This window comes from Mobula hypostoma, chromosome 15 (genome assembly GCF_963921235.1).
Source record: "Mobula hypostoma chromosome 15, sMobHyp1.1, whole genome shotgun sequence".
NCBI lineage: Eukaryota > Metazoa > Chordata > Chondrichthyes > Myliobatiformes > Myliobatidae > Mobula > Mobula hypostoma.
In genome coordinates this window covers 58,010,276-58,030,519 of record NC_086111.1, presented here as the reverse complement: position 1 = coordinate 58,030,519, position 20,244 = coordinate 58,010,276, and the positions used below count along the sequence as shown (strand labels likewise).

Below are 20,244 nucleotides of genomic sequence, written 5' to 3'. Positions count from 1 at the left end.
CAAGATGCCCTGTAGTCACATTTACCTTCAAAATAGAATGCTTGCTCCTCCTTGTGGTTGGATAGCCTAACTACAAAACCAATTCACAATTGGCAGACAAGAGAAAATCTGCAGGTGTTGGAAGTCCAACCTGCGCACACAAAATGCTGGAGGAACTCAGCAGGCAGGCGGCATCAATGGGAAAGAATACACTTGATGTTTTGGGCTGAAACCCTTCAGCAGGGTTGGTGCCCCTGCTGGAGGGTTTCAGCCCAAAATGTCGACCGTAGTCTTTTCCACAGATGCTGCCTGGCCTGTTGAGTCCCTCCAGTATTTTGTGTGTGTTGACAATTGACAGAGCTGGAATAGGATTAGGTCATTGTTCTGTGGGGTAGGGCTGAGGGTGGTGGTCATAACTGATGATCCTCACAAAAGTCTGCTACCTATAACATAGTCAATTTGATTACTATGCTTAAAATTGCAAAGTTCCCTATTATCTGCTAGAGGTAGAAATGTATAATAGGGAAAATATCAACCAGCTAATATAGATTGCCTATGAATATGGAAGATAGTAGATGAACTCAAGTCCGAAGAACTTTTAGCTGTGAAAATCCATCGTGATTCTGTGCTTTTTCTGAAGAAGGTAAATTGTCTTTGAGCTACTTTCAGTGCTTGTGTAAAGCCATGCTCTGCTAGGAGTGAGTAATTCTTCAGCTCGTATCCCACCGCCTGATGAATTAGATAATATGGCAGTGCTTCTCTTCGTGGTCAGCGTGCCGCGGAGCAGTGGATGCTGATGCTCTCTTTTACCATTTTCAGATATCAATGAATGTGAGCGAGGCAATCACAACTGCGCAGTCAATTACGAATGTCAGAACACTCCAGGGTCATTTCGTTGTCTTTCAAAAGTGCAGTGCCCTGAGGGATTTCTGCAGGACTCACAAGGGAACTGCCATGGTAATTGACTTTCTAACAACAGCTTTTAAAAGGAATATTATGAAAAAAAAATGAGATTAATGAAATATTGAATCAATGGTTATATCAAGGCATTGTGCATCTATATAGGTCGTTAACATAAATCCCGGAGCACAGGGTTCTGCTGACCCTCTGTGTACAATTTCTGAATCTGTGCCTTCTTAAAAAATTGAATTGGGAAATTACACTGAAGCGGACAGAGGAGAGCTGTTTATTCTCATGACCTCATAGGACTCTTTCTCTTCAGATTTTTAGCTTGGTGAATAAATGCTTCTGGAATTCTTTCTTGCAGAATATTTACTCATCTTGTTTTAATTTTTAAAAGCTCAATACTGTACTTTAATTGAATGGAAAGGTTACGCACATCACTGTTCTTCCTAGGTGTAGGATTTAATATCAGATAATCCTTTCACAAAAATTATTTTTTTAAAACCCATATTTGATTGGGAAACAAATTCTTCAAAGCAATAATAGTATGCCATCTTACTGAGGCTTAGCGCTCTGGAAATTGACTTACTGTATGTCTCTTGCTCCGTTAAATTTGTCAATGAAAAGACTGAAACATTCAGAATATGTACAAGCCTTTGTAGCTGATTTTAGGCCTAGTTTGACAATGGAGGACTTTGCTACTATGTTTGGGTGGATTACTCTTCTTTCTTTTCTTTTTCAATCTTTCTATTAATTTCAACATCATAAACATTACAAAAATAAGTATAGAGCAATTTGGATTATATTGATAATAATTAGTTTATACAAGTATAAACTTAAATAGCACATACTTAATAAGCCTCCCAAAATCTCACAAAATTACCAATAAAATACAAAAAAAATATACGTGAAAATACAAAAATATAAAAGAAAAAAAAATCCCATTAGAAAAAAAACTAATCTCAGAAATCTAAAGAGAAAAGAAAGAAAAAGAATGGGCTATTATGATACCTCAGATAAAACCAATAGTGTCACTACTTCCGCTCCTCTCCCCGTATATTGAAGTAACAAAATAGAATTGGAAAGGGTCAAATTACATCATGTGAAAATATTGAGTAAATGGTCTCCAAATCTCATCAAATTTAATAGATGGGTCATAAATGACACTTCTAATTTTTTATAAATTTAAACAAGGCGTAGTTTGAGAAAACCAATGAAATGCATTTGCAGGATTAATCTCTTTCCAATTCAATAGTATAGCCATTAGAGTAATAAAAGCAATCATTCGACAAGCTGAGGAGGTCAGATGACGTTGTTCTATCATTGGTAAACCAAAGATGGCAGTAATATGATGAGGATGTAGATCAATATAAAAAACAGTTGAAATAATATCAAATATATCGTCCCAATATTTCTTCAATAAAGGGCATGACCAAAACAAAAGAGTTTATGAAGCTATCTTGGAATGACATCTATCACATACAAGGGATTATTCTTAATAATAGCACATGCTTGCCATGAAAACGTGTGCAATTACTTCAGAAAGATGATGAAAGCTCAAAGTTTAAAACAAATTCTGAAATTATTTTTAGAGCATAGAAAAGAATATTACTATTATTAATGAAAGGAAATCTGAGTTAATCAGTTAAATCTAGTCAAATTCTGAGCAATGTTATGCATATTTTCATTTCACAACAGCGGGCTACTTTCGTTCTGTGTTTGGTCGGGAGGGTGGGCATTCAGCATGTGTTGACTTGGAGGGAAGGATCATGTATTTGGCTATTCTATTCAAGGTGCAGAAAGTGTTGTGGTTTAACAAGCCTGTTTGGGTTGAGTTGTTCTCCAATCTTGGCAATTCACTTGCAAATGTTTCATCACCATACGAGGAGACGTCATCAGTGTGCTGTTAATTGTGGTGCGTCCTCCGAATGCTTGGTCTTTATATACATATCAGTCAGCTGATTGCACCCCATTTTGGAAACTCAGTTGTGAAGTGGGAAGGAAATCTCATCACTGATTGGTTGTGTGGTGAACTTTGTGCGTTGTGGTCTCAAATTTTGCCCGTGTTGGCTCATAAATAGGATCGAGGTTTACGTGTTTGTTTACAGAATTGATCGAGAAAAACCACACTTCTAGGAATTTTCTTGTATCCTGCATGTTTGGTTGCGCCATAACTTTCACTGATGCCCAGTCCATTTGCCAAGATCGGAGAATGACTTAACCCAACTTACCAACCACCGGAGCTACACTTTTTCTGAATTATTTGTAACAAGTCTACTTTCCATTGTCTGGGTGGCTTTCTATCAGGCTGTACTTTGATGCATAAAGTAGGAAACAGTTGTGTTGATCTGCTGTGAGTAGGTCATCAACTGCTTAAAAAAAAAATCCATAGTTGTTGTTCATGCAGAGTTCTTGAGAGTTTTGATGCCTCTTTTTCAGGCACTTTCTGAATCATAACATTCCCTCAGCATCAGTTGGTACTTGTGGAAAAAAAGGATTTGGCCAAATATCTGTTTTTAATTGCATGCTAATACTTTTGAATGAAATGTGTAGCAGGTGAAGCTACATTATGCCTTTAACTATTTACTTCATTCATGCTGTGAAGCTTTTAACCATCAGAAACGCACATGCATGATCGCAGCTAGATTCTACCGCATTAAATAGCAGGCAGACCATGGAGTAACTCACATATTTTGTCCATTTATACAACTTTGCTGAAATAATAATAACTAATATGAAGTATGTCCACTTTTTTACACATGTACTACATCTACTCTTCCAAAAATAATCAAAATTTTGGAGAGAACTTAATTGTCAGTGGGCCGAGAAGTTCTATTGTTTGGCAGAACATTTATGTGTATGAGATTATGTCAGAGTTTAAAACTACATATTTTCTATAATGAATACAAGAATGTAAACACTAGAGTAAAGGTCTTAGTGTTAAGCATATGAATGCTGTCCTGTTGAGTTGGACGTCATTTTTAAATAGAATTTTGTTTTGGCAGATATTTGACAAAAGATTATTTGTTGGCTAGCCACTCATTGACAATGGATTTTAAACCATAATGTCTTGTACTGCATTGCCCAGCCTGGAGAATAGCACTTACAATGTAGTTATTGACTTTGATGGCTTCATTCTTAGCATTAGCGCTCAATGATAAATTGTGTTATGTGACCTAGAGCGATGAAACTAAAATAAAACCAAAACTTAAATAAAAACACTATCAGGGATGACAGCAGAATAGCAGTGGCTGGAATTACTGGGAGCAACTCTGAAGGTGCAGGATAAATACATGTGCATCCCAAAGATTCTACAAGAAAGATGAAGCCACTGTGGCTGACAAGGGAAGTCAAAGACAGCATGAAAACAAAAGAGAGGGCATATAATATAGCAAAAAATAGTGGGAAGCTAGAGGATTGAGAAGCTTTTACGAACCTACAGAAGACAACTAATAAAGCAATAAGGAGAAAAAAGATGAAATATGAATGTTAAGCTAGCTAATAAAATAAAAGAGGATACCAAAAGCTTTTCAGATACACTGTATAAAGAGTAAAGGAGAGACCACTGGAAAATGATGCTGGAGACTTGGTAATGGGGACAAAGAAATGGCAGATGAACTTAGTAAGTATTTAGTGTCAGTTATCACTGTGCAAGGCACCAGCAGTATGCCAGAAATTTGAGCATACTGGGGCTCAGAAGTTAGTGTAGTTGCAATTTCTGAGAAGATGCTTGGGAAGGTGAAATTTCTGAAAGCAGATAGGTCACCTGGACCAGATGGACTACAACCCAGGGTTCTGAAAGATGTAGCCGAAGTGAATGTGGAAGCTTTAGTAATGATCTTTCAAGAATCACTAGATTCTACAATGCTCCCAGGTGATGGAAAAATTGCAAATGTCATACCACTCATTAAGAAGTGAGGGAGGCAAAAGACAGGAAATTATAGGCCAGTTATCTTGACTTAAGAGGTTGGGAAGATGTTGGAGTCCCTTATTAAGAATGAGGTTTTGGATACTTGGAAGCACATGATCAAATAGGCTGAAGTCAGCATGCTTTCTTTAAAGGGAAATCTTGCCTGACAAATTTGTTGGAATTCATTGATGAAATAACAGGCAGGATAGACAAAGAATAGTCAGTGGATGATGCTTATTTAGATTTTCAGAAGGCCTTTGACAAGGTGCTACACATGAAGCTGCTAAAAAGATAAGAGCACATAGTATTACAGGAAAGGTACTAGCATGGATAGAAAATTGACTGACTGACAGGAGGCAAAGAGTGGGAATAAAGGGGACCCTCTCTGTTTGGCTGCTGGTGTTCTGCAGGGTTCAGGGTTGGGACTGCTTCTCTTCATGTTGTATGTCAAAGATTTGGATGACAGAATTGATACCTTTGTGGCCAAGTTTGCAGGTGATACAAAGATAGGTAGAAGGGAAAGTAATGTCGAGGAAGCAGGGAGTCTAAAGATCAGGAGAATGAGCAAAGAAGTGGAATATAGTGTAGGGAAGTAAATGGTCCTGTGCTTTGGAGGACGGTATAAAGGCATAGACTATTTTCTAAAGGGGAGGAAATTCAGAAATCTGAAGTGCAAAGGAACTTGTGAGTCCTCATACAATATTCTCTAAAAGTTAACTTGCAGGTTAAGTCAGTGGTAAGGAAAGCAAATGCAATGTTAGCATTATTTCAAGAGGACTAGAATATGAAAACAAGGACATAATGCTGATCAGGTATTGTTCAGACAACATTTGGTATTGTGAGCGGTTTTGTGCCCCTTATCTAAGATTGTCTAGAGCAGAGGTTTCCAATCTGGCATCCATTTATGATATCTCTGTTAATGATAGGGGTCCATGGCACAAAAAAGGTTGGGAAACCCTGTTCTAGCAGAAATGCATGAAAATGATCCTGTGAATGAAAGGTTTAACATATGAGGAGTGTTTGATGGCTCTGAGCCTACACTCACTAGTTTAGAGGAATAAGGGGTGATCTCATTGAAACCTATTGAATATTGAAAGGCCCAGATAGATTGGACATGCAGGGGATGGTGCCTAGATTGGGGGAGTTTAGGACCAGAGGGCACAGAAGGACATCTCTTTACAAAAGAGAAGAGGAGGAATTTCTATAGTCAGGGGGTGGCAAATTAGTGAATTAATTGCCACAGATGGCTGTGGAGGCCAAGTCATTGGGTATAGTTAAAGTGGAGGTTAATAGATTCTTGATTAGTAAGCTTGTCAAGAGTACGGGGAGAAGGCAGAAGAATGCGGTTGAAAGGGATAGCAAATCAGCCATGATGGAATGGTGGAGTAGACTCGTTGGGCTGAATGGCCTAATTCTGCTCCTATGGGCTTATGGTCCTATTATAAAGTCATAGCAAATCGGAAACCAAATGACTATGCAGATATCAATTTGTAAGAAAAGCAAAATTTAAATTTGCTGTTAGAAATGTATTATAATGAAATCAGTTTTACAACAGCTGATATTTGAACATCTATTGAGAGTCTGCTCAACCTTTCACTAAACAATTTTAAGGTTAGTGAACTCATTTTTGTATTCGAGGGGTAAGTAATTTAGGACAAAAAGATTAATTTTTTTTAATGAATTTTCATTTTAGACATTAATGAATGCACTACACTAACTCAGGCTTGCAAGCCTGGGTTCAAATGCATTAACACCGTTGGGTCTTACACCTGCCAAAGAAATTTCATCACCTGTGGAAGGGGATACCATGCTAGTACTGATGGTTCTCAGTGCATTGGTAAGAACATTTTATGATACTATGAATCTAAATAGTCGCTATTTCAATTTTACATTTTAGGTATAAAAAATCTTTTTTCTCATATCACTGAAATGTGTAGACAAACTGCTTTATAAATTTGAACATGCATTTTACTGCTGCTCTGGGAGGAGGGTTGGTAGTGCAATTAGTGTTTCCAGTTTAGTGAACCCTGTAATCCTTTGTTTGCACAGACATTGATGAATGCCAGAATGGAGTGCATCGCTGTGGTGAAGGACAGGTCTGTCAGAACATACCTGGGAGCTATCGCTGTGATTGTAAAAGTGGCTATCAGTACAATTCCCTGAGCAGAACATGCACTGGTATGTAAATTATCACTTAAGTTAACATTTAATTTTTTTTTAACAAATACAAATGTACGAAGATAATTCAATTTTCATAACACTATGCATGATTTTCGCACATTCTTGTTATAAATAGCTGTCATTTGGAATGGCAATAATTTCTCCCCCCTATTGTTGAAGAAATTTCCACAAGGCCCCATCTAAAGCCTGCAATTAGGAATCATGAGTTGCAGGAGGTATTTCTGAAAGGAAATAAAATGAACCTTGTAGGTTCTGCTGTTGGCCGCTCTTGGCAGAGTGCCAGCACTGCGGTGTAACATAGTAGGGAAAACATTTAATAACAGAACGTTTCAGCAGTTTGGCCAGTTCCAGTTCCAGTGCAGCGCCAGCTTTTGTATAAACTGTTCACATGGATGCTGATGATCTATTCTTAATAGAGCACAATAAATAAGTGTTTTGGTGTTGGCTTATAATACCACATGTTAGCAAAGTGATATGATAACTTGGCTCTGTGCTGGGACACAGGAGAATGACTGAGCTTCAGTACATGAATCAATTCAGTGCATTGCCGGAACTTCTGCTCTTGTATCTGACAGCTGTATGTATAGATGAGATGATGGTGGAGTACCTGTTTCATCCCAAACTCCATTATCTCCACCCTACTCGTGCAGTGTATTTTCCTCTCCCAAGAGTCCACCTCTACTCATTATGCACATCACTAATCAAAATCTGGTTATAGGCAAATGCAGGTGGACAACCATTTTAAAATTTAGAAAAGGCAATGGCGTTAAGAATCTTGAAGTCCTCTTTTGGCTGGGGTTGGCAATGGAAGTCGTGTCCTAGCTGTCTAGATACGCAAACCAGTGCGGTACAGTATGGAGAGCAAGCTGTTGCCCATGTAGGAAGCTCCTCCTCTCCATGCAGCCGATGAACCCAAAGGAACGGCAGCGGCTGATACAGTTTGGCACTAGGAGTTGGCAGTCAGCATTGACCTCAACATAGGAGTGCCTTTGGGACTCCAGCTCAAGATTTTTCCTCGGGGTTTACTCCCAAAGCCTTCCTCATGAGTGGGTATAACTGCAAGGCAGTGGAGGTTTGAGATCAGAGTTTTCCTTCTAGATGAGCTGCCAACCTGGCTGACGAGCCCCATCTGCCCGAAGCGACTGGTTTTAAGGCGCCAGTATCCCACCTATGCCCCTGCACCTGCAGGAGAAATGGTTCCCCGGACTTTGTAGCTAAGCCACAAATGAATGCCAAGATCGGAACTTGGTTGCATTGAGACCTTATCCCTACTGTCACCACAAGCCATAGCAACCTTAAGGAACTAGGTTTTAAGAATTATTCTTTGATATATTTAAGAGTGATTCAATAGTTAATTATGTTTGATGAAGTTTAATACAATGAATAATATTTTATATTAGGTCACTTCCTTTGAGGTAATTTGATTTTAAGTGGTGGAAAACATCTTTTAAAACATACAGAAAATCATTTTCAAATTCTGTTGTGACACAGCAGCCAGTTCCAAAATCATTCAAAGCCCTTCAAAATGTGCCTTTTATATCTATTGTAGCCAAAAGATATTTAGGGACATCTCAGATACCTGCAAATGAGCAGAATTATTGGAACCTCGCTGTTGATTAATTCATCCCGGGAATGTGGTGCTGAGTAAGTCTGTCTTGGAATTAATGATCATTCTGATTCATACTGTATAATTTTGCCTTCAAAAAGGCCCCCTGTAGAGTCATCTCTTCAATAAACAGCTATAAAAACTTGAAGCAGCAGCAGAAGACAACTGACTGTTGTTTGTTAACCACATCCATTGCCAATTCTATTAGATAGTTCCTTTACTGATCGCTGTATCTGATCACTGCATGAATTGCCCTGTCTGCTCTCATCCTTTTCCACTACTAAGTCCCCATCAATCGGAAGCTCAGTGTTCTCATCAGTGAATTCATCACTTACTCAAAGGCAATCCCAATTTTCCCCAAAGGCCTATATTGGCATGCAAAAAATCTAAATTGTGCAAAACTCGTGGTATCTGTTAGTGTTTGCTGCTTCTCAGCACTGCATTCTCTCCTTGGTGGCTGAATGTAAATGTGAGCTCTGAACCCTAGTCACGTGTAAGATCTGTTTACAACCACTCGATACACCTAGCTAAACTGGAAGAGACAGCCTTTTTGGTTTGGCGAGCAGGGCCTGCTTGGAACATATCAGAGCATCCTTGCAGAATGCAAAGTATGTTTTTGGGGCCTCCAGCGCTGCCACACACAGTTCATGAAAACTTTGCTGTCCAGTTAACCCCCCCCCCCCCATGACATGCTGCATGTGCTGCTAATAAACTCTCTCGCATTGCTTTACAGAAGCTTCCCTTTCCCTCCACCTTGCAGCGGCACTCGATGCTTTGCGGATGTCATCCTTTTATATCTGTAAGATCAGCCTCATAGAATCACCAGTCAGTGATAACCATGGATATGTATTACTTTCAACTGCTCGCTCACACTTCGTGTCTTAGTCATTGTAATCCCCTTCTCCACATTATCTCTCCTTCTTGAGCTAGATGCCTTTGATCATGAGTCAGAGCTAGCAGTTCCAGTACGTTTTGTGAACCGCTTGCACTGAAAGGGGCTGAGAATACCATGCCCACGGTGCACCATCAAAAGAAATAGTTCATAACAACTTCTGAGCACCAGGCTCCATGCATCATCTCCAATCAATGGTGTGGCAACACTTCTGCATGCTATGGGCACAGACCAGTGAATGAAAACTTTTAACAGGAAGGTGGGTTTGGCTTCTAATTCATAAAAAAGGAAAGTAGGCCGAGATTTTGACTTCTTCTCCTATGAAGAGGACGCAAAAATTAGGAGCCAGCTTTGGTTTTCAGGATGTAAAATAAAAGTCAGATTTTGCATGCACTTGTAATGAAGCTGAGGATGGCATAGTTCAAGATCAAGGATTTTGGTGTCGATAAGGACAGCCGAAACAGGAAGGCAGTATGCTCTTCAGCCGTTATGCTTGCTTGTTCATTCACATCACGCTGCTTGCCTCAACCCCATCTCTCTCTACTTTCCTAATATCCAAAAAATCTGCCAATTCTTATTTTTGAATATATTCAGTGACTGAACATCCACAGTCCCCCGGGCAGAGAATTTTAAGATTCACTCTCTTCTGAGTGAAGGGAATTCTTATCATCTCAGTGCTGAGCGGCTGACCTTGTTTTGAAACTATGATTTGAGGCACCCCAGCCAGAGGAAATACCATCCCTCTACCTACCTGTCAAGTTCCATATGTTTTAATAAGATCACTTCTCATTCTTCTAAACACAAGAGAATAGAGACCTACTCCATTTAATCTCTCCCCATCAGTCATCAGGTCCTAGAGTTATATTGGCTTTCAGTTTAATTAATCTTGCCAATGCAACTCTTTGCTAATGCTAACTTCTTTCAGCTGCTAATTTACTCCATTGCTGTTGTTCTGCACGAGTTTCAGTAAGGTTTCCATGGCTTTGTTCACAAATTATTTAATTACCTGCTCTGCTGTTTCCTTACCCTTCTGTATATTTTCTCCTTTCCCAGCCTGTAAATGAACAGCAATAATGTTTGCTGAATATTCTTCTTTACATCTCCATAGAAGCTTTTAGAATCTGCCTTTTCTTTTTGGGTAGAATTGTTCATGAATTCTATGCTTTCTTTCCTCATCGATGTCTGATGCTCCTTTGCTGAAGCCTGAAAATTTCCCACTTTTCAGTCTGACTGTTCCTTTTATGCTACATTATGAATCTTCTTTTTTCCCCTACTGATAGCTTCAATTTCTGTTATTAACTTCACCTGGATCACTTTCCCTGTTGAGATTTTGCATCTTAAAGGGAACTACATTCTTTGTAAACTACATATTAGTACTTTAAACTTGGCCATTCCTTCTTTAGTGCAATGCCTTTAAAAATAGTTTCCCAATCTACCGTACTCAAACACAAGTAATTCCTTTTCGGTTTGCTTTGGTCAGATTGAACTACCTTAATTTTAGTTTTGGGATTAAATTCATGATCATTTTCCCTAAAGGCCCCTTAATTACTAGGTGTCCTCCTGCCACAGCCTTGGAGCAATTTTCTTTTTAACATTTCATACTTCAGGTCTGTGGATGCTTGTCCGTTAGTATCAACAGATGGACAATCTTGAGGCTGGACTCATGTGTTTGGCAAAACAGGTCATATCAGATTTCCTGCTGCTACTATATGCCAGAAAAACAGGGCTGCTTGTTTATCACCCCCCCTGGTGTTTAATGGCACGCCATGTGGAAAATCAATAGAGTGCCATGAAAATTCAGGACTGTTGATTACAGCTGACGTTTTTTTACTAAACTGATAGTTCGTGAGCGAAGGAAGGATTGCCTGAAGTTGATGGATAATCTTGTGAGAGGAAGTTTGATAGCGTTTTCAGGGAATTGTATGGAAGGAAGCTGATATAAAATGAAGTTCTGGAAACATTCAGTAAGACAGACTGCATCTGTAGAAAGAGGATAAAGTAAATGTCTCAGGTGGATGAAATTGCCCAGTTCGGTTTGACCCCTAAGTTTAATCCTGTCTTGCTCTTCACTGATCACACCTGTGGTTGCTGATTATTTGCAGCACACATGTTTCATTTCAGGTTTATAGCACCTGCAGGATTTTGCTCAAGAAGAATATATTTTCTTGTTAAGCAAAACGTATTTTCTTCCTGGAATGAGGTTGCTAACCACATGCCCAACCCTTGTCCTTTTGCAGCCAGGCTAGGAACTGTCCATGGTGGAATTAAGAAGAATACGTATCTTGTGGTTTATTCCTCACCATAGATGCTGCCTGACCTGCTGAGTTCCTCCACCTTGTGTGTGTGTTCCATAAGATTTCCAGTATCTCTTGCCCTGTTGGCTGGCTTCCTCTCCAGCAGCATGTGGTAGGGCTGGATTATCACATTCAATGCCTCTGAGTCTTTTTTTCTTCGCACAGTATCCTTTCAGAACTTCAGCAGTAACATCGGCATTGTTTAAGGCTGGAGGCTATATGCCTGTGGCAGCCCTGTGGGCTGTCATGCATCTAGTCTTAGAGATCAGTGTGGCGGTGATACTGATCAGCACATCTGAAGGTGCTTTACCATTGTTTGAAGCTGACACAAGAAATATCACTCAGCCCCCAAATAAATGTGTTCTTGATGTAAGGCAATCGCAGATCCTGGAGTTCACCTGAATTGTACAAAGAAGAGACAAAAGGATGAGCATTCAAACAAGTGAATTTCCATTTGGTCATGCTGCTGATGGAACTCCCGATGCACATCAAAGATGACTTTCACACCTTGATTTCTCACAAACTGGCATGTGCTGCTGGGGGATGTGTAAACTCGAGTCTATCAACTGCTTTGCCTGTGCGGTCTTATTCACACTGCAGGCTGAATTGGACTGTATCTAGTTTGCCATTACAATGCACGCCTTCCTTCACTTCACCTGAGCTGAATTAAGAGGGCTGATGAGGGTTCAGTGGTGCGTGGGTCTCAGCTGGTGCACCTCAGAGGCTGGAGCACCCCGAATGCCTTAGTCCAGAGAGAAAACTGAGGAGTGGAACTTCATCTCTCATCATAAATGGAAATGAGTTGTAGTTTTTAAAATTTTTAAGTGACTAAAGTTGCTGCAGTTTAAAAAATAAATACCAATTATAGGTGACATTTGTATGGTATGGCTGTTCTGGAAATGCAAATTCAACTTGCTGAATTTGCAAATCAATAAAGATTCCAATTAAAGCTTGTTCTTGCAGAATTTTTTTTCATCTTGCATTTCTTGTTGCATGTGCAGATGGAGTATTCCAATATGGAGCTTTTCGAGGAATGCAAGCCCCGTAATGTGGGGGGGCATTTGTATTTGAGCAAAAGAACTTGAAATACTGAGAAATAATTGAAAATCAAAAAGCAAAATATAAACAATATTAGATATATTCCTCTTCTCAAAGATGCTGCCTGACTTTCTTGGGTTTTTTTGTGTATATACATATAACCGTCTATTTCCTAATCTGTTGGCGAAGAATCCTTTGTGAAATACATTGCATTGCTGGGGCTGAGTTTTGTAGAATTGGAGAGTTGCAATTGCAATTATAAAGCTGGGCTATCCCACCATTACTTTCGGCTGCACGTGGAGTTCATGGACGGAGAAGAGAGAAAACTAGACCTGACGTGACTGAATAGAGCTAGCACAGTTCATACCATCATCCTTTGGACTCCATTTTGCATCTGGCCATTGGTGAACAGTTGTCACCAATGACTGTCCCATTTCTGCCTCTTTCCCTTGTTTTCATGCTAAATTGTTTGCAGGTAATTAAATATCTCCTGGAAGAGGCAGAAAGAAATATTGCAAAAGTTTTCTTTTCTATAGCTAGATTGTAGAAAGGTCAGAAACTGACTTAGTGACAAAAGGATTTTCATCAGAGTCTATGAATCGTGATTGAGTTACTTCCCTACAACTCTGCTTTGCTACGTCTTGATTGTTTGGACAACTGTTATCTGTATCTGTCTATCTAGATATCTATATACAGCACAGAACAGGCCCTTCCAGCCCAATGAGCTGCATGGCCCAGCAACCCTCCTATTTAACCCTGGTCTAATGCTTGGAAGGGATTTACAGTGATCAATTCATATACTAACCGGTATGTTTGTGGAATGTGGGAGGAAACAGGAGCACCCACGATGTCACAGGGAGAACACACCAACCCCTTATAGACGGTGCCGGAACTGAACTCCGAACTCCAAACTCCACCCCAGGCTGTAATAGCGTTGTGCTAACCACTACGCTACCGTGGTGCCTGATGTGTAAATTTAAAATTTATCCATGTGTAAATTTAGGTAGCCGCCAACCGAACCAATACATTGGTTTACCCTCCTCCAGTATTTCAGATTCACAGTGGTAGCTATTTTGTCCGCACTGTAGAAGTCCTGCCACTCACTTTTAACAGCTGGTGGAAATATATTCTAATCTGAAAGCAAAACTGTTTTGGACCATTAATGTGACAATGTTTTTGAAGAGTAGCATTTTAGATCACTTCTTTCAAAACTTTAAGTTCCTCAAATGTTCATATTAATGGTTGTAGACTTGTATGCCGAATGACTTAACACTCTTATAACATTGTAATGACACTTTGCCGGGGCACCAACCAGTCACACCAAGCACAGGGGAAGACATCTGTCATTATCACAGGCCTGTTATTTCAGTCCTCGAGATGTCCACTGTCATTTGTCTTGAGTTTTATTCACGCTATTTTGATAATGAGTTCCAGGCTGCTGGAGAAAGACCTGGGCATCATAAAGGTTTGTCTTAATAAAGAGCAAGTGACAGTTGTATCATGTAAGTGCCAGGCAAAGGCTCTCCGAAAGAACACGGACTAATCAGATCATCTTAACGTTCAACTGTTTTACCACAACCATGCCCAATTTTCCCATCCTTCTCAATCATCAACATCTTGGAAGTCACCCTTGACCAGAAACTTAATTGGACCAGATCAGACGCTGTGTATCCAGCTGTAAGTAACTTCATTCCTAACACCCCCGGTGCAATTCCACCACCTCCAAAGAGTCTTATAAACTACTTGCCATTTGCTATAATCGGAGGAGGTCACCCCTCATTCTTCTGACTTCTAGTGAACACAGACCCAGGGCTGTCAAATCCTCTTCATATGACAAGCTGTTCAATCTTGGAATCATATCCATGAACCTCTTTGGTATCCTGTCCAATGTCAGCACATCCTTTCTAAGATAAGGGACACAAAACTGCTCACAGAATTCCAAGTGAGGTCTCACCAGTGCTTTATAAAGTCTCAACATTACACCCTTCCTTTATATTCTAAGTTTGCTTTCATTCTCACTTAGAAACATAGTGCCGATCCTTTACCTTCACTGAGTCAAATTCCAACCTAACAGCAGCTTCCAAGTGTGACATCTTTAATAGCAGAGTCTGCAGCGCTTCAAGATCACTCCTTCTCTTGCTCAGTGAGGAATGTGTAATAATCCTGGTCTCATTGAAGATGACCACATCCCACAAAAATCTAAGCAATGTTGGACCTGTGGACTGTTTTATTTAAAGAAAGCTATTCAACAGTGTATAGAATCATAACTGGTTAATGTAATAATTGGCACTTATTACCTGGTTATAGATGCCAGAATTGTACACATTCTGGCAGGCGTTATATAATTCCTAGGTAAAACTATTGGAATATAGTTGGGTGCCAATTTTCTATAAATACTTTCACTACACAATGATATCCTTTGTTGCATTTACTCACTTGAAGGTGTGCTATGAATAGAAAAAGCAACCAACTGCAAGTAATCAATAGCAAATGCATGATATTGCTTCTGCCATTGGAACAGAGAGTTGGAATTAACTAGCTGCCACAAGTGTAGGAGTTTCACTTACATTGCAAAACTTCTTCTCAATTAATTTTCTAAGAGTCCGCACATTGTGTTTGTTGCACCCGAGTTAGATAGAAAACAAAATCAGAAATGTTGGAAGAACGCAACCAATTAAGCTAGGTTTGGGGAGTGGTGATTGGGGTCAGGAGATCAGATGCTGAAGTGAAACATCCCTGCAAAATGCAGAAAGAGGAAGGGAAGATGTGACTAGTGGTGAGATCGGGTTTGTGCTGCCAGAAATTGTGAAGGAGTTTGCTGCAGACCAGTTTAATTCTCAATCTCCCTCCCATACTGTTCTATCTGCTGCCTCCTCCGCTGCCAAAATGTGGCCTTCTGTAAACAAGACCAGCATCTTATCTCCTGTCTGGGTTCTTAACAATCTTATGGAATGCACACTGAATTTTAAGGCTTCAGGTAAACAGTTCTCTTTTCTTTTTTCCATTATCACACTCATCTCTTTCTCATCTTGTTTCTCTTAAGTGCATTGCCCGAGGTCTGTACTCATATTTGTTTTCATCTGATTGGTGTAAACCTACTTCCTTTTGGTTACACCTCACTCCTTCCGCAGTCTGCTCAGTCAACCGTAAACCCTTCACTGCCTCACTTCTGAGGCAGGGTACCTGACCCAAAACATTAACTGGGCTCTCTTTCCACAGGTGCTGCTTGACAGGCTGAGTTCAGGGTTGAGTGATTGGTTCTTCAAACTTGGAACACCTGGTCAGCGAAGGTGCATAGATCAGGATGCTCTTCATTGACTCCAGCTTGTCATTCAATACTATCCTTGTCTCAAACTAATCAAAAAGGTTCAAGTCCTAAGCCTCAATACTTCCTTGTGCAATTGACTTCCTTACTTGCAGATCCCAGTCAATTTTTTAAAATTTCAAAATATACTTTATTCAAAAATAAAATTATATACAATGAACCATTCAATGAATCTCAATCTTTTACATACGTTTCCCTTATGCTCTCTAGATAGCCATACTTTTGGTCACCCACGTGGCAATCCGTTGGTTCACCTTACCACACCATTGTTGAGGGGTATACTCCCCGCCACCTGACCCCTCCCACTCCCGTGGGAGAAGAAACCTAAACTGTGGTCCTTCCCCACCGGGCCCTTGCAGTGGCTGCAGCAAGTTTCAGTGCGTCCCTCAGCACGTACTCCTGCAGCCGAGAATGTGCCAGTCGGCAGCATTCTCCCATGGACATCTCCATGTGCTGGTAGATCATCAAGTTTCGGGCCGACCAAAGAGCGTCTTTCACCGAGTTGATGATCTGCCAGCAGCACCGGATGTTGGTCTCCGTGTGCGTCCCCGGGAACAGCCCGCAGATCAGAGAGTCCTCTAGTCCTCTGTTACGCAGCTGCTGGGGATGAAACGTGACACTCACCCGTCCATCCTCCTCCACACCTTCTCTGTGAACTGGCAGTGTGCAAAGAGGTGGATCACAGACTCCTTCTCACTGCAGTCCTCCCGTGGGCAGTGGGGTGTGGAGGCGACGTTCTGGGCGTACAGGAGGGCTCTGACAGGGAGGGCCGCTCTCACCGCCAGCCAGGCGGGGTCCTGGTGCCTGTTGGTGAGATCTGGCGATGAGGCATTTTGCCAGATAAACTGGACTGTCTGCTCAGGGAACCACCCCACTGTTTCTATCACGTCCTACTCCTGCAGTGCTTGCAGGACATTACGTGCCGACCACCGCCTGATGGCCCTGTGGTCAAAGGCGTTCTCCTGGAAGAACTTTTCTACGGAGGACAGGCATGGCAGCAATGGCCAGCTGACTGGGGCGTTGCGCGGCAGTGGGGCCAGACCCATCCTTCGTAGCCAGGGTGACAGATAGAACCTGGGCACATAGTGGTACTTGGGCCCACATACCTGGGTTCTACACACAACCTGATGCAGCCACACACGAAGCTGGCCATCAGGGTGAGGGCGACATTGGGGACGTTCTTGCCCCCATTGTCCAGGGACTTGTGCATGACGGTCTGTCTGATCCGCTCCATCTTGGATCCCCAGACGAATCTGAAGACGGCGCGGGGGACGAGCCAGACCTGCGCCAAGTACAGCAGCCCTGAGAGCACCTCACACCTGATGACCAGGTTCTTGCCCGTTATTGATAGGGAGCGCCGTCCCCACAGACCCAAGGATTGGGAACATCTCCTCCACAATCACCATCGACAAGGTGCACCACGAGGTTCTGTGGGTAGCCCTCTGGTTTTTCACTTCTTATTTAGAACAGTGAGGCTACGCAGAGGTCCAAAGCATATTTAAATTTGCTGACGACACCACTGTCGTTGGCCGAATCAAAGGTGGTGACAAATCAGCATATAGGAGAGAGATTGAAAATCTGGCTGAGTGTTGTCACAACAACAACCTCTCACTCAATGTCAGCAAGACCAAGGAGCTGATTATTGATTATAGGAGGAGGAAACCAGAAGTCAAAGATCTGGTTGTCACTGGGGGATCAGAGGTGGAGAGAATCAGAAATTTTAAATTCCTTGGTGTTTTCATTCCTGTCCTAGTTCCCATATGTAAGTGATGTTACAAAGAAAGCACGGCGGTGCCTCTATTTTCTTAGAAGTTCGTGAAAATTCAGCATGTCATCTAAAACTTTGACAAACTTCTAAAATGTGTGGTGGAGAGTATATTGACTGGCTGCATCACAGCCTGGAATGGAAGCACCAAATCCTTTGAACAGAAAAGCCTGCATAAAGTAGTGGATGCTGCCCAATCTATCACGTGTAAAGCCATTGAGAACATTTACATGGAAAGCAGCATCCATCACCTCGGGCTCCCACCATCCAGGCCATGCTCTCTTCTCACTGCTGCCATCAGGAAGGAGGTACAGGAGCCTCAAAACCCACACCACCACATTCAGGAACAATTATTACCCCTTAACCATCAGGCTCTTGAACCAGAGGGAATAACTTCACTCACCCCATCACTGAACTTTTCTCACAACCTATGGACTACAATTCAAGGATCCTTTGTCTCATGTTCTCAATATTTATTGTTTGTTTATTTATTTCTCTTTCTGTATTTGCACAGTTTGTTGACTGTTGCACGTTAGTGTTTGCCCATCTTGTAGGCTGATGTCTTTCACTGATTTTATTGTTTATTTACTGTGAATGCAAGAAAATGAATGTCAGGGTTGTATGTGGTGACATATGTAATTTGATAATAAATTTACTTTGTACTAGAACTTTCTTCCAGTGTTTCAGCTTTGGCTTCAGATTCCAGCATCTTTTTTTGTCTAGTAATATGCACTCAGCCGTTGATCCGTTAACCATCAATTATTTTTTATGAAGTGGGTAACTCCAAGATAAAGTTCTCCATATTCAGTTCAGTGTGATTCACCCAATGCATGGAGCAAATTTGCTGTTATTCATCACTTGTGTTTCTAATCATTAGATCATATTAGATATACTGTATAACTACATGCATCAGTCAACTGTGCAGTTCTTTTGCATTTGCACTCTGTCCTATTTACACGGCATGGAAATTATTGGAAATAAAATTATTCTTGTGAATTTTTAAATGATTTCTCTTTCTGTTGAAATGCAATTTGTTTTCAATAATGAGAAATGAGTTTCATGTGAAATATTTTAAGAGCAACATTGTTTTTAGTGATTGTTGTCTTGATGTTGACTCTGCAGAAGAGGTGATCAATTCTGCACAAAGGTTAACAAACTATTTTAAAAAATTGGTTGTATATGAACTATTGCAAACATTTGTACGTGATATTTGCTCAGAAATTAATTCTCTGCTTGGAATTCTTTTCATAAATGAAATAGGTGGCATTCATATTCTGGGGTGAAATTCAAAAACAGGTTTAATGCAAGACGCAATAGAAGATAAATAACTGGTGGCAATGAAACACGTTCTGACCAAATGAGTGTTTGTCTGTTCCACCTGCCTCTGGTTTCTTTTTTATGACCATCTGTGTAAAAGCTAAATTGCTTAATGCATCCTGAAGGGGCACAGACATTTAATCTTAATGTCACCAACTTCACTGAATCCAGATGGATTCAAGTTTCCCGGAGGATTGGATGCTGGGGCTAGAAATGAATAATGAAGGCACCTTTATTAGACTGGATTAGTTGATTTCTGCTTTTACAGTATCTAATTTTTACTCTTGTCATTGAATCTTGCTTGCTTCTGGCAGATGTTGATGAATGTTGGCGCTATCCCGGTCGACTCTGTGCACATAATTGTGAGAATACCCCAGGGTCTTATTACTGCACCTGCAGCACTGGATTCAAGCTAGCACTTGACGGCAAGAACTGTGAAGGTATTTTAATCACAATGTTGGCACATGGTAATAGCAACAACAGGGAAAAAAAAACATGAGTCAGCTTGAGCCTGTAGCCACACTGTATTTAAATACATATAATGTACAGTGTGAGAAGCAAAATGAGTGGTTTAAAATTGTCATTAATAAGATTGTATCCTACAGAAGATACACATTTAATGCCTCATTGTTTAACAGTATTATATAATCTTTTATCATCAATTTGTATCAGCCATTTTCACCATGGGGGGAACAGTACTAGTTCAAGGGGTCATAATTTTAAGATGATTGGAAGAAAATATAGGGGGGAATATCAGGAATAATTTTTTTAAACAGAGAGTGGTGGGTATGTGGAATTCCTGCTAAGGTTGGTGGTAGACTCTATGTAGGAGGGAAGGGTTAGATTTATTTTAGAACAGTTATAAGGTCAACACAACATCGTGGACTGAAGGGTCTGCCCTGTGCTGTAGCGTTCTACTGTATGCTTTTTTGGTGTTCCTTTCCATACCTTGGGGTGTATCGGGCAGCAACCTTGGTGTTTCTTTGGAAATTTTGTCTGTTTCTTATGAGGCCAAGTTGTTAGCTCGATGTTCA

General features: G+C 40.7%; 1 protein-coding gene across 2 annotated transcripts in view; it reads left to right on the top strand.

Moving 5' to 3' along the window:
• Positions 1-20,244, top strand: part of fbln2 (fibulin 2) — a 259,586-nt gene that overhangs the window by 190,609 nt on the left and 48,733 nt on the right. For both annotated transcript variants that reach the window (XM_063068129.1, XM_063068130.1), the window contains 4 exons: positions 799-936; positions 6,486-6,629; positions 6,842-6,970; positions 19,525-19,650. In XM_063068129.1, the coding sequence (XP_062924199.1) occupies positions 799-936; positions 6,486-6,629; positions 6,842-6,970; positions 19,525-19,650 (537 nt within the window). The remainder of the gene's footprint in view (positions 1-798; positions 937-6,485; positions 6,630-6,841; positions 6,971-19,524; positions 19,651-20,244) is intronic.